General features: G+C 42.7%; 1 protein-coding gene across 1 annotated transcript in view; it reads left to right on the plus strand.

Annotated features, from left to right (window-relative positions):
• EPS8L3 (EPS8 signaling adaptor L3) overlaps positions 1–15,561 on the plus strand; it is a 302,100-nt gene that overhangs the window by 266,630 nt on the left and 19,909 nt on the right. The window contains exon 16 of the mRNA XM_073615885.1: positions 6,532–6,622. Within this exon, the coding sequence (XP_073471986.1) occupies positions 6,532–6,622 (91 nt within the window). The remainder of the gene's footprint in view (positions 1–6,531; positions 6,623–15,561) is intronic.

Genomic DNA, 15,561 nt, shown 5'->3' on the forward strand with positions numbered 1-15,561 from the left:
TGGGCTGATCTGAAGTGTGGAGTTGCAGGATTCGGGGCTGATCTGAAGTGTGGAGTTGTAGGAATTTGGGCTGATCTGAAGTGTGGAGTTGCAGGATTCGGGGCTGATCTGAAGTGTGGAGTTGCAGGAATTTAGGCTGATCTGAAGTGTGAAGTTGCAGGAATTTGGGGCTGATCTGGGGTGTGGAGTTGCAGGAACTGGGGCTGATCTGAGGCGTGAAAGTGCAGGTTGTTAATTTCTCACTACTCAAGTAGTTTACAACATTTACTTTATAAAAAATCCTTTTCGTGATTGAGAGTGTGAAGTTGAATTTTTTTTGTTATAAAATCGGCCCGCCCAATTTCTGTGCTCAAAAGGTTGCCTACCCCTGTCTTATTGTAATCTTTGTAGACAAACCTCTCTGCTAATATCTCAGCTTGTTCATAATAATCTTCTAATTTGCCACAATTTCTCCTTTATCTAAGACAATGATTAACCCATTATTAACCCACTTAGGGTGATGACAATTGGATCTATGTATTTGTCTGTCACCTTTAAGAAAATGTTTGTTAATCATTTATCTTCCTTCACAAAAATGTCTAAATCTAAAAAAAAAATATTTCTCATTCTTTGAGACAGAAAGTCTTAAAGCTTTATGTTATACTGCAACCTACAGGAGGTTTGGTCACTGGCAAACAAAGCCCATGGTATAACCCTTCCTACTACCAACATACCCCAGTCATTTGCTAGTATGCTAGGATGGTGCATGTCTTTTCTTCTGCTGTTTTAAAGACTAATCAGCGATTTTGCTAGTTTTTCTTTATCATTTTTTTCTTTAATCAAGACTCTTCTCTACACTACTGCTGGAGCTTTCCCTTCCAATTTGCATCTATCTGAAACTGAGCTAGATGGAAAGTGGAGTGTCTTCCAGGTCCAGAGCCACTAACATTGCTTCTGTGTCTGCACAGTCTCTGAAGACTCATCCAGTGAGTGGGCCTGTCAGACTGAGCATCAGGGACTCTCTGATTTTTACCTACAAGTAAGCCTATAATGAATATCTCCTAAACGTGCACTGTTTGGGAGATATTCTCCCTGGTTGCAGACAGCTGTCACCAGTGCATGCACTCTGAAGGTCCGGCATATGCTGCCGGACCGTCAGAGCTTTGTGCTGGAACCAATGGCCCGCATGTGCGGGAGTGACGTCTTATTGCGGTTCCGGCCACTGGGGGGAAGATGTCAGCTCTCTCAGCGGTGACAGCGTTCTGCTGGGAAGCTTTGGGAAGCTTTGTTCCAAGGTGAGTATTTCATAATGTGCTAGTATGAGATACATAGCACATTATGCAAATGCCTTACAGATGTTTTTATTTTTTTTAAACGGCTGCGGTTTACTACCGCTTTAACACTGTGGGACGTCATCCTCTGGGTGAAGAGTTGTGTGTGCTTTGTTTTGCTTGTATCTTTTAGGGTATTTTATGGAAAAGCAAGGAAATGAAAAAAAAACCCTGTAGTATATTATTGTGCTTTTACTAAGCAAAAATATTACATATACAACCTATTTACAGTTTTAGGAAAAGAATACAAGATATACAGAATACTATAAATATGTATACAACACAGGTACACACACTATCTAACCTTCCTAGCAAATGAGCATTGACAATGTTCTGTATGCTGTAGGAATACACAAACATTTTACTTAGCTTAAGTTATAGCTGTCCCCAATTTCTGTAGCAAACAGGACTCCAGACATTTCAAGCAATTGCTGGAAACTGGGTTCTTGCCATTTATCTCTTGTAGTCTGGGTTCTAGTGTTATTCCCCCATGACAGAGTTTTCCTTGGTCTTGTAAAGTCCTCTGCTGCAGAGCCCTTCCGTAATCTTGTGGAGTCCCACTTTCAGTTTGTGATGTTGGCCTTTTAATTTATAAATTTTCGGTAGCCATTCCCACACAGGTGTAGTCCTTTCTACCTCTTTCTTTTTACATCATTTTCCATGGGAGAAGAATTTTCTAACACCAAACTCTAGATGAGGATAGTATCATACATGTCATGGGTAAAAAAATGTTAAAAAAGGTCAAGCAATTTTTAATCCTTATTGACTTAGCTTTGGGTCCAGTGTTTGATAAAGCTCCTCTAAAATAATGGCAATAGCTAAAAATGTTTACATTGCCCAAATATACTACAATGGTATCTATTCCCTATTGTATAAGAAGACAGCAAAACTAGTCACGTGCAAGCATTGCTCCAATGGGATAAGCGATATTCCCACAAGAAAACTGATGTTGTTTATTTCTAAAAACAACAGTATGTAAGGCTGAAAACTCACAGAATCTATAACACAGCTTTGTGTTCTCATTCCCGCCATACAGCATTAAGAAAGCATCTCCCTGCTGCTGTCCCCCATCTCAGTTTGTTCTAATGGGTCGTGGACTGCTTGCAGCCTAATTATGGTGTCAATGTCTGCAACCTGGAGCCATGCTGTACTCTACTACTACTACTGTCATGCACAATTTTATGACTCAGATTACCCAGTCATTTGCTGATTTTGTATGCAGAGACCACAAGGGTGCTCCTACGCTCCCTCCAGCAGATTCTATATCTGATTTACCCTCTAATCCCTCAATGGTTGAGCTTACCTCTGAGGAGTTGCAGTCTTCTGCTATCATCTCCAAGTTAAAGAGGACCATTTCAGCTTTTATTGATGCAATAAACATCACCCTGAAGCTAGATGAGGTTCATCAGTGCTGTTTCCAGCATTGAGTCATATAAGGCTCCTAAAGTTGCAAAGACTTTCCCTTTGCACCTACTTTTCCCGCTGTTTCTAGATGAAAATTGTAAATATCCTGCTAGATTGTTTGCTTTTCCAAAATGCTTGCGGGTCCTGTATTCGTTTGGTGCAGATTTTTTTAAAAAGTGGTCTGCCCATGACTCACCTTGACAAGGCGACTGCTATACTGGTGGAAAATGCACCTGCTTTTAAGGACACAACCGAAAGTCCTTTCCAGTACTTTTCTCTCATTGGGGGGCCCTACCCTACTCCCGTTTTTTGTGACCTTAGTTTTGTCAAACCATGTCTGACTGGACATAATTCCTTAAAAGGAATCTCAGAATTGCTGCCATTAACCCTCTGCTTATTAAATACATGGAGCAGATGGCTGTGGCAATACATTTCACCTGTAATTGTATCCAACATACACTAGTATATGGTGCAAATTAATTGTGCAAAAGATTTAAAAATAAATCGCACAGTAATTCATTAACCAATTATGCCATATAAAGTGTAATGTGCAATAAACAAATCAATCATCCTATATGAACAAGAAAATTATAAGCAAAAACTTAATTGTATGTGCAAATTACATCAATATAACAATGGCAGTACATAAATAAATAAAACATCTAACTTCAGCACATATTGTGATATCAGTCCAAATTATATCTGTCTCCATGCAAAAAAGTGCTCTTTTGCTATACTTTGTGCATAATCTCAATTTATCCACGGCTTCACTTTCATCTTACAGACAGGCTGCTTACCAGAGCATGTGATCCCCACCAGGATCAACCACACTTAGAAAGTATCTCCTATAGGGAAAAACGACAGCTCGCTCCCAACCTGGTTCACGGATGTCCTAAAAGATTCCCTTGTATTCCAGCTCCAACAGATATATATTAAAAGCAAGTAGGAGGACTCATAGTGCATTACTGATATACCATTTATTAAAACCATAAAGTATTGCACTTACAGACTAGTAGAGTTTTTAGGCAAACACCCACAGACACAGCCTCCCCACTACTCGATCGGCACATGCGTGCTGACGTCACACCGCTGGCTCCGTCCGACACGTTTCTTCTTAGAAGACGTCAACTGGAATTAGATGTTTCATTTATTTATGTACTGCCACTGTTATATTGATATAATTTGCACAGACAATTACGTTTTTGCGTATAATTTTTTTGTTCATATAGAATGATTTGTTTTTTTCACATTGCACTTTATATGGCATAATTGATTCATGAAATACAGTGAGATTTATTTTTAAATCTTTTTGCACATTTAATTTGCACCATATACTGGTGTATGTTGGATACAATTAGAGGTGTTTTTTTATATCCCCAATACATTGAGACTTTTATATATATTCTTTAATGCTCATGATGCACAGTATTCAGCTACTTTTTTGTGCAGCAGTCTCGCTATTCACAGCCAAGCTCGAGTCCCAACAATTTTTGGAATAAATTTCAGCTGTAATGGTTTACTGGAAACCCTTCTGCCTTATTTCTCGCATTTGTGCCCTAAAAGTACGCGTACGGCACTTTGGCTGGACTGCGGAACTGTCTTGTAAGAAGCAGTTGATTCACAATAAAAGTTAATTCACATTAAAGGGATGGTGCCTCTTCATACCAGCTCTAGATGTTTTTTTCAAGGATGATAATAGGGACAAGAGTACCCCTCCTCACAGCTGAAAAAGCCCAAGGAGAAGGCTGGGAAGTTGTTCCCATCTATCATGTACCTAGAAGCAGAGCCTTATACGATGAGGAAGGCCTCTCTTACACCTCTGACTCGGGGCCCCTGATAGTGTAGACGGGAGGTGCAGGAGTGCAGAGCGGCACAATTGCCTGCAAGTCTTGCTAGCAGCAGGGCAGGATAAGTCATCAGATGGCTCCAACAAGCAGGTGAGCAGGCAGGCAGCTGGAGAATGGCAGACTGAAGCACGCTGGTACTGGAGACAGCAGGCAGGTGAGGCATGCACTGGTAACAGACTGAAGAACAGAAGGCACAGCAGGATGTGTCCAGAAGCAGAGTCATGCAAGCTGGGTCATACACTGGCAGGAAAGATCAAGTAGAGGGGAGCAGGCAAAAGCGTGGTCTGGGTACAAGCCGGGTCAGGAGCCAATCAGTGCAATAGAAGCCAAAGGAGCAGACAGGAGTGGAGGTCAAGGACAAGCCAGGGTCGGTGCAGATGGAGTTTAGAGAGTGGTCAGACAAGCCAGGTCAGTAACTGGATACAGGATAACAGGAACACAGGATGCACAGGAGGCTGAAAGATAAAGCAGCACTGAACCTGAGCACTGGCAGAATCTAAATAGCCTGATTGGCACCAACATCTGTCATGTGTGTGCTATTGCGCACGAGAATGCACAATGGCTCATGCGCGCATAAATTTGCGCATGCTTATATGTATTAGCCAATGCCCAATTCTTGCGAGCCCAAAAAGGATTTTTTTTTAGCCTGTGCGCAGAATGCCTTTCCTTACACCATCTCTGAGCATTAAGAAGCATCCATTTCATTTCTCCACACCCTCCATGCTTGGTTCCTCAATCACCTGCAAAGTCTGGCACTCAAAAGCTTCCAAATCCTCAAACAGGACTTCCTTTGCATGAAGGTGTGTCACCACTTTTCAAAGTTTGGGAGGAGGTCTATTGACCTTTGCAGACACTTGAACAGCTTGTATTTTTTATGGGGGAGTACAAGAGGTGGTGTCCCAGGATGCAAGTTTCGTTCATGCCATTTTTTTTTTTTTCTTCAGACTTTCCTGTGTGTCCATTGTTCTCTCTCAAGACTTCTGGACTAGGATGTTATAGTCATAGTCCCTGCTGAAGAATGATTTCAGGAGTTTTACTCCAACCTGTTTACAACAAACTTCAAAAAGAGGCATTTGCCTGATATTGGATTTGAATGTTTATATTCGTGCCCCAAATTGCCACATAAAATTAACCAGATCTGCCATTACCTCCCTTCCCCTGGAAAGTGTTCTTGCTTCTGTGTACAAAAAAGATGCCTAACATGTACCCTTTTTTCCAGCTCACCAAGGCTTTCTGTAGTTTACCATAGTACTTGGCCAACCTGCTCCTTTTGAAGGAACGCTCTGGCAATTTATAGGCATTTCTCAGCCTACTTAACAAAGGCACTAGTCTTTCAAGCATTTAAAGGGTAGCTGTTTAATAGCAAATACACCTGACTAGCTGTTGAACAACAGAACAAGGACTGTTTAGTAGCGTTTTGATTTCACTTAGCAGAGTGAAATGACAGAGGAGTTCATCTCCATGAAAGGAATGTGTAGCCGGCCTATGATAAAAGCAGATCTACCTGTGTGTGATCTGATTAACCTTTTTTGTAGATTGATAATACCAGCATTATCTACATTGTCCACATGCCCTGTTTCATTTATTTATATTCAAAATATTTAAACATTCTGGACATTTGAGGGATAAGTTGTGTCCCCATGTTTTAAGTGTTTTAATGTGCAGGGGTTATTCAGTGCCGGCTGATTTAGGTGTTACTTGGAAAAATAACATGTATCTTTGTTCTTATGTGCATTTTGTATTGTTTATGTTAAATATGGAGGAAACATAATTTTCATAATGTTTTCTGCTTAATTCTAATCTTTCTAGTGTACATTATACTGAAACAATACTGTATATCACAAAATGCAGCTACTTTATATTAGATACAGTGTAAACTCAGTCTGGTTATCTTATTTGCCAGTTTTACAACAGTTTACAGATTGTTTAAATTGAGACCACTGACAATTTTGTAATTCAATCATATACAGCAATTTTCAAAAAATACCTGTAAGAGTTCTTCACGACTTTGAAGCCAGAAATGAACGTGAACTGTCAGTAAGAAAAGAAGACAGTGTAAAGGTAACAAATTACTTTTGTTTTGCAGATGTGCTTATATGTGCAATATGTGATTCTTATAGTATGAAGTCTCACAAATTACAATGATTTAAACAATAGCAACCAATAGTATTGCCTAATACTTTCATCAATAATTTTTCCACCAACCTTATCACATGAATCAAACCAAATCAAATGAAAACCACCTTCAGCTTTGGTCTGAATTCACACCTGAACCGCACCCAAAATCACATGGGACCCTTTTCAAAACTGCACCGCAGCTGCCCCTGACATGTGTGAATGCGCTTTATTGACAGCTTGTTATGTGAATTGGATGCGGTTAAAAACCCAGCTTTAAGACTTAAGGTGTCACGTAATTTACCACAGGAACATTTGTGTCCCAAAACTGGAAAACTATAATTTTTGTTTCTTTAAACCTGATAAAACTATACTGAAATATTATAAAACATACATACATAGCATGATATCCCCATTCATTTATTATTTAACCTCAAACAGTGGTGGAACTACCAGGGTCGCAGAAGTCGCTGTTGCGACTGGGCCCTGGCACTCCGCCACCTTGGGAGGGCCCTGGGCCACTCCCCCAGCAAAATCCGGTTTAGACACTGTGCTAATTCACAGAGTCCAGTCACGGAGCAAGCTCCGACACTAAGCTCTGGTTCCCTGACTAACTGGACGTGCCAGTGCGGGCACTCAGGACACGTGCCCCGCATCTCTTGCAGGGTGCCAGTGTCCCACACGTTGAGATCATCCTCTCTGTGGCCGCCGTCATGTCTACTCGCCGACTGCCTGCACACATCACACACCCCTCACTGAATCTGGCTCCTCCCTCTTGGCTCCTATGTTCTCCTGTACACAGACAGGAGGAGCCATGCTGCTGAGGTCTTTGTATTTTGCTTCAGGGGGGGTGGGGGAATACAAAAATACACCCGGAGGAGTAATAGATTGGTGGTAAGAGGATGTGCCTGTCGTATAATCGCACCATAAGATGCAGAGATATTTTCCCTCATATTTTTGGGCGAAAAAAGTGTGTCTTATGGTCCGAAAAATATGGTATATAAATACATATATGAAAAGAGATCATACATGAAAAATACATATAAACAAACATATAAAAATATATATATATATATACATATATATATCACATACACAAAAAGTGCAAAGTATGGGTCATCTATACAAAAGTCTACATGTGTAACAAAAAGGGGGGCAGATTAGTATCATCATACCTATGTCAGGGGACATAAAGTGCAAGGACCGGAATGTACACACGCACATATATATCCCCACACACAGCCAGAAACTGTATGCGCAAACAGAGTCCTGTTCAGCGGTATGTAGTTGGATCTAAGCTTATTACTTACCCCCCAACAGGACAATAAGTAGCCTCAAGGGAAGAGGGAAAGTGCACAAGGAAAACAGTGAGAGTGAGGAGGTAGGAAGGAAATCACTGAACCTGAAAATGATGCAAATATATCCATTAGAAATTATTTTAATTGATCAATTACCACTATAATTATTTGTATGTATTAAAAAAATAATAGTAAATAAATAGACCAATAAGGATGAATAGGTATTATATAACTGTATTGATTCATATTTCCTCATTTAGGCCGTGGGTGTCATAGTATTTAAAGTATAAATCCAGAAGGTCTGCATAGGCATTTTAAAACCTCTCTGCTGGTGTAAATTTTTCCGGTATGGATTCAGTGATCCAAACCTGAAGATCAGCAATGGCTTTCTGATGATGGACAGCAAAGTGACGAGAAATACTATATTGCGGGTTGCCAGCTTGGACAGCTCGTCAGTGCTCCCCAAACCTGGCCCTAATAGTTCTGCCGACATAAAGCAGCCCACACGGACAAGATATACAATAGACAACATAAATTGTAGAGCAATCAAAAAAGAGCTTAAAGTGAAGGTCTTACCATTAGCCATAAAAGTTTTTTCACTGTGGATAACATGGGAGCAAGTGAGGCATAGAGCTTTTTTACAACGGAACGTCCCTAGTAATGGGATTAATGTAAGTTGCCTAAGCATGGTAGGTTTAGTCTAAGGTTTAATTTTGCTCGGGGCAATTTAACTTTTCATGTTTGGGGCCCTCCGATATGCAAATTTTGGTACAGTGGATAGGGATGAAGATAGGTGGGGATCCTGGGTGAGGATAGACCAATGTTTCTTAAAAATATTTTCCATTCTCCTGTAGCTTGCATGGTATTGTGTGATATATCTTGTTATTGGTTCTGAACTCTGTTTCTAACTAATATTATGTGAGTAGCCATTTGCCTTGTTTTACTTCAAATAAATTGTTCACCACATGCTGCACTTAGTTTGGCGCACCTTGTTTCATCCTTTAAACTTACAAAATCTGCAGGGGATCAAAAAGTTATTTTCCCCACTGTATAATAGTTACACTACAGATCCCAATATGCACCATGCAAAAGGAGAAGTGAAGAGAGGATTTTTATTACAGAATTCTTCCTCTTGGTATCGGGGGAGTTAGAGGGAGAACACCTCTGTCTGGACATTCACCTGCCAGCTGAAGACCATACCGGTGGAGATCTGAGCTTTTGACTGGGAGTAAGGACATCTGAGGGCTAAGCAACACAGCCCACACCACAGGACCTGCACCACTTTGCTTCCTATCGCTGATCACTGGAGGCTTTTAGGGAGGGACCGAGGGGGCCCCTTTCTACAGTGAGAGGTCACACAGCATCCTAAAGGACTGGTGAGAGGGCTATTGCTGATACTGCTAGCATGGAATGGGCCACTGTGAGCAGGACACCAAGTCTACCCAATCCATACTGCACTCTATACCACACTTATTCCAAACCTAAACTGCACCTATACCAACCCTAAATACCCAATTATACCAAACATTTACCACATCTGAACCATATCTGCCTTGCACCAATACCAGCTACAATCTCTCTTGGTAGGATTACATATCCTTATGTAGCACTAACTTACAGTGGAGCTGCTGGTTTAAGCGGGTCTGTTACCTTCACCTTGCTTCCCTTGGTTTCACCGGCACCGGGTCTAGGGGTTCCGTTGAGTTTACTTCTGGACGACACATGCACCAACACTGGAGTACGTTTTCAATGCTTTATTGAACAGACAAACTTTAGGAAGTAGCAGGAAAGAGGCGGAAAAGGAAACTTTCAGGAGAAACTCAAATATCTTAAAGAATCTTAGCGACAAATGTCCTGGTAGAATTCAGATAATTAGGTGGAATGCGCTCCCCTTGTGGGACACACTCCTTGCTTGTCTGGATAGGCCTCTCTCACCGGTCTAGCAGCCAGCACGCAGCACGAATCAAAAGTCTCTGCCACAGACTTGTTTGGGGGGTAAATCTGCGCGATCCTCTGCCACAGGATGTATCAGATTTTCTGCAGTGAAAGCCAGTCACAGTGCCTGAACCTTTAAGCCGAACCGGCAACACTATGCTGTATAGTTACTTCTTTTTGGATACGTTCTTCGACTGAGTCACCAGGCCCCTCTATAGACCAGCACGCTGCATGATCTCTCCAAGACGGGTCCTCCCCTGGGATCTCCTCGGCCGTCCAGCTTCGTCACACAGGACCGACAGCTCAGGACCATTCCTCGGGCACGGTGGTAGGCTCCAGACAAGCCTCTGGACCCACCCCTGCGCCGCTGTATCGTGGGCCTCCCGATCGGGGGACCACGAGGTAGCTCCTTAACGCATACCTGTTTGGCCAGGAGGGCCAGCAGGTGGCTGTAAAAACGACCTAGAACATGGCGTCTGTCCTATAAATACCCCCTTCCCAGAATGCAACTCGGAGGACCACCTCCACTGAGCTTGTCTCTGAGACAGAGAAGCATCCATACACTTCGACATGTTGCCTTTCCAACACTGACAACAGCGACACCCACTGGTCAGCACAGAAACACACACAACGTCAGCCAAGCTGGAACAGAGGGGAACTTTTAACCTTCCTAACACACAATTTACTAAATTTACCTTACCTGTGGTAGATTGTAAATCTACCAGTGCTACACTTATGCATTTTGGGGTGTGCACAAAAAGTAGGGCACCTTATGGTATTTCAGAATGAAATATTCCATAGTATCTTGATCAATTACTGCTGCTGCAAAAACCTTCTGATCTACTTTTACAAATCTACGTTGAAATAATCATAATTATTATTATTATTATTATTATAATACACGTTTTTATAGCAATAACAGTTTGCACAGCACTTTACAGTATAAAGAGAGACTGTACAGTAACAATACAATTCAATAGAGTAAGAAGGACCCAAATCCTGAAAACTTACAATGTAAATGTCACTTATATATACCAATCAATCCTTGTGCTGAGCTGTGCAATAAAGAGCCCCAGCTGGTTTTTTTGATAATCTAAATGTCATTGTTAGGGGTCAGGGTTACAGACCAATAGCTATAGCAATAAAGAGGTTCACATCAACCAATTGGATACGTCACCCTGGCCGATGACACGGCTCACCTGAGACATGGGGTCTAAGCAACTTACCGGTCCTCACCTGAGCTCCAGATGGGTTTCACTGGGTGCTTCAGGATTGCCTCACCAGGTGTGAAGGCTACAAGATTTGGACAGTGATTGGATTTGAGGCTGAAAGGACAGATCAGAGTCCAGGATTACAACTAGCAGCCTGGCATTGGGGGGGGGGGGGGGGGGGGGGGACTGAGAGTTGTAGAATTGATCTTGATGGAGAAGTCAGGGGAGGGGGCACGGGGGAATATTATGAGCTCAGTTTTAGAGTGAATTTGAGGTAGTGGTGTGACATCCATACTTATCCTGTATGCCAGTTAATAAGTTAGTAATGTGACAGGAGACTCAAGGGGTGAGGTGGGAGTCGAGAGATAGGTTTGGGTGTCATCAACATAGAGATGGTATTGGAAGCCATGGGCATTTATCAAGTGGCCAAGGGAGGAGGTGTAGATGGAGAAGAGAAGGGATCCAAGGACAGAACCTTCAGGGACCCCTACAGAAAGAGAAAGTGGAAAAGCTTTATCCCTATTGTGGGGTCACCAGTACGGTATTTGTACATTGAAATCATATCCATTCTCAAGCGTCTCCTTTCCAGAGAGAACAAGTTCAGTGCTAGTAACCTTTTCTCATAACTAAGGTCCTCCAATCCCTTTATTAGTTTTGTTGCCCTTCTCTGGACTCTCTCCAGTTCCAGCACATCCTTCCTGAGGACAGGTGCCCAGAACAGGACAGCATACTCCAGGTGCGGCCAGACCAGAGTCTTGTAGAGTGGGAGAATTATCGTTTTATCTGTGGAGTTAACCCCCTTTTTAACCACTTCCGGACCGCCGCATGTCGATATACGTCGGCTGTTTGAAGAGGGATATCTTTTTTATGGCAGCAACTAGCTGCCATAACCCTGGTATCCTCTTCTTCAGGGGGCGGTCCGGTTTCCGATAATAGTGGTTTCTACGGCGGATAATCCGCGAGATCACTTTTACCGGCGGCAGGAGAGGGCCCCCCCTCCCGCCGCTCTCCGGTGCCCTCCGCTGCTTACCAGAGCTGTCGGCAGCGGTGGAGGCGATTGGATCCTCTTCCGTGTTAGGTATGGAGACGAGTGAGGGGAAGATGGCCTCCACCCGTCTCCATACCATTGCAGGGGGGAAGCGACATTAAAACGTCACTTCCGCCCATAGCTCTTATTTTTTCAAATGGCAAACTTTTTTTTTTTTTTTTATTGCATTTTAGTGTAAATATGAGATCTGAGGTCGTTTTGACCCCAGATCTCATATTTAAGAGGTCCTGTCATGCTTTTTTTCTATTACAAGGGATGTTTACATTCCCTGTAATAGGAATAAAAGTGACACAATTTTTTTTTTTTTTAAAAGGTAAAATAAATAAATAAAAAAACGCGCCCCCGTCCCGCCAAGCTCACGTGCAGAAGCGAACGCATACATTGTGAGTAGCGCCCGCATGTGAAAACGGTGTTCACACGACACATGTGAGGTATCGCCGCGATCGGTAGAGAGAGAGCAATAATACTAGCCCTAGACCTTCTCCGTAACTCAAAACATGCAACCTGTAGAATTTTTTAAACGTCGCCTATAGAGATTTTTAAGGGTAAAAGTTTGTCGCCATTCCACAAGTGGGCGCAATTTTGAAGCGTGACATGTTGGTTATCAATTTACTCAGCGTAACATTATCTTTCACAATATAAAAAAAAAAATTGGGCTAACTTTACTGTTGTCTTATTTTTTAATTAAAAAAAGTGTATTTTTTCCAAAAAAGTGCGCTTGTAAGACCGCTGTGCAAATATGGTGTGACAGAAATTATTGCAATGACCGCCATTTTATTCTCTAGGGTGTTAGAAAAAAATGTATAATGTTTGGGGGGTCTAAGTAATTTTCTAGCAAAAAAAATGTTTTTAACTTATAAATAGGGATGAGCCGAACACCCCCCGGTTCGGTTCGCACCAGAACCTGCGAACGTACCGAAAATTTGCAGGGACGTTAGAACCCCATTGACGTCTATGGGACTCGAACGTTTGAAATCAAAAGTGCTCATTTTAAAGGCTAATTTGCATGGTATTGTCCTAAAAAGGGTTTGGGGACCCGGGTCCTGCCCCAGGGGACATGTATCAATGCAAAAAAAGATTTTAAAAATGGCCGTTTTTTCGGGAGCAGTGATTTTAATAATGCTTAAAGTAAAAAAAAAAAAAAGTGAAATATTCCTTTAAATATCGTACCTGGGGGGTGTCTATAGTATACCTGTAAAGTGGCGCGTGTTTCCCGTGCTTAGAACAGTCCCTGCACAAACTGTCACTTTTAAAGGAAAAAATGTCATTTAAAACTGTTTGCGGGTTTAATGTAATGTCGGGTCCTGGCAATATGGATGAAAATCAGTGAGACAAACGGCATGGGTACCCCCCAGTCCATTACCAGGCCCTTTGGGTCTTGTATGGATATTAAGGGGAACCCCGCACCCAAATTAAAAAAAGGAAAGGTGTGGGGCCACCAGGCCCTATATACTCTGAACAGCAGTATACAGGCGGTGCAAATAAGACAGGGACTGTAGGTTTGTTGTTAAGTAGAATCTGTTTGTAATTTTGAATGGGTACATTTTTAACGTGTTTAGCTCCAGCCAAAAAATCTTTTTTAAGCTTTTTGGAAAACATAGGGAAGGGTTATCACCCCTGTGACATTTGTTTTGCTGTCTGTGCTCCTCTTCAGAAGATTTCACCTCACTTTTTGTCCCAATGACAAATGTTTTTTGAAAATTTGGGTTTTTTTGTGAAACAAGGTTCGGTGATAAAGCATCAGTGGAAACGAGAAATGTTTTTCCCATATTAACTCTTACAGGAGAGAATTTCCATACTTAGGGTTAGATTTCATCTCATTTCCTGTTGTCTCTTTCCGTTTGCAAGTAAGAGTCGTTTGTAAGTTGGATGTTTGAAAGTAGGGGCCTGCCCTATATACTCAGCAGAAATTTGGGCCTTAGGTGTTGTTGTGGCCACAACACTGTAAGCCCTCACAGGGCCCTGCTGTGAAATATTAGATCAAGAATTGTAATTACATGCCCCTGTTGAACAGGGGCAGAAAAATTGGGCCTTTGGTGGTGGTGGTGGTGGTGCTGGTGCCACAACACTGTAAGTCCTCACTCGCTCTTGGTGGGTGCAGAAATGGGCCCTGCTGTGAAATATTAGATCAAGAATTGTAATTACATGCCCCTGTTGAACAGGGGCTGAAAAACTGGGCCTTTGGTGGTGGTGGTGCTGGTGCCACAACACTGTAAGTCCTCACTGGCTCTTGGTGGGCACAGAAACGGGCCCTGCTGTGAAATATTAGATCAAGAATTGTAATTACATGCCCCTGTTGAACAGGGGCTGAAAAATTGGGCCTTAGGCACTGGTGCTGGTGCCACAACACTGCAACCCCTCACAGATACTCTAGTTGGAACGCAGGAACGAGCCCTGCTGCAAAGTATTGCAGCAAAAATTGTAATTACACGCCCCTGTTAAACAGGGGCTGAAAAATTGGGCCTTAGGCACTGGTGATGGCGCCCAGAACCAAAAATGTTCTTACAAGCTATCAGCGTGATCATTGAGGAGGAAGAGGATAATTACTCAGGATAGTCACTCAGCATCAGCATAGGCAGTCTTTGAAGGGATCTGAGATTTCCCAAAAAATTATTCGATTACATCAGCATCAGGTGCTTGGTAGCTGGTGGTGATCCAAGACTGATTCATTTTTATGAAGGTCAGTCGATCGACCGAGTCGGTGGACAGACGCACCCTGTGATCGGTTACAAAGCCTCCAGCAGCACTGAATGTGCGTTCCGAAAGAACGCTGGATGCAGGACAGGCCAGTAGCTCAACTGCATACTGTGCAAGCTCTGGCCAGTGATCCATCCTAAAGACCCAGTAACCTAGAGGATTTTCGGTGGGAAAGGTGTCCAAGTCAGATCTTGACCCTAGGTATTCCTGCACCATGTAAAACAGACGCTGGCGATGGTTGCTGGAACTGATCATACCTTGGGACTGCAGACTAAAAAATTGTCTGAACGCATCGGTCAGACGGCCACCTTCTCCACCGCTCCTTCTTTGACTGACTGAAGCCTCAGCAACATGTTGTCCAGAAACCGGAGTTTGTAACCTCCCTGTCTCTGGGAACGCATTTCACAAACCTTTCTGCAAGGCCTCCCGAAGATGTTTCATCCTCTGCTCCCTCTGCGACGGCAAGATAAGGTCCGCAACCTTACCCTTGTAACGTGGATCAAGGAGGGTTGCCAGCCAGTATTGGTCCTTCTCCTTGATACCAAGAATACGAGGATCCTTACGCAGGCTTTGCAGGATCAGGGAGGCCATGCAGCGTAGGTTTGCTAAGGCATTCGGTCCGGAGTCCTCTGGGTCACTAAGGATGACATGGTCCGCAGCCACCTCCTCCCAGCCACGTACAAGTCCATGTGTTTC

The sequence above is a fragment of the Aquarana catesbeiana genome, linkage group LG02, assembly GCF_042186555.1.
Source record: "Aquarana catesbeiana isolate 2022-GZ linkage group LG02, ASM4218655v1, whole genome shotgun sequence".
NCBI classification, from domain to species: Eukaryota; Metazoa; Chordata; class Amphibia; order Anura; family Ranidae; genus Aquarana; species Aquarana catesbeiana.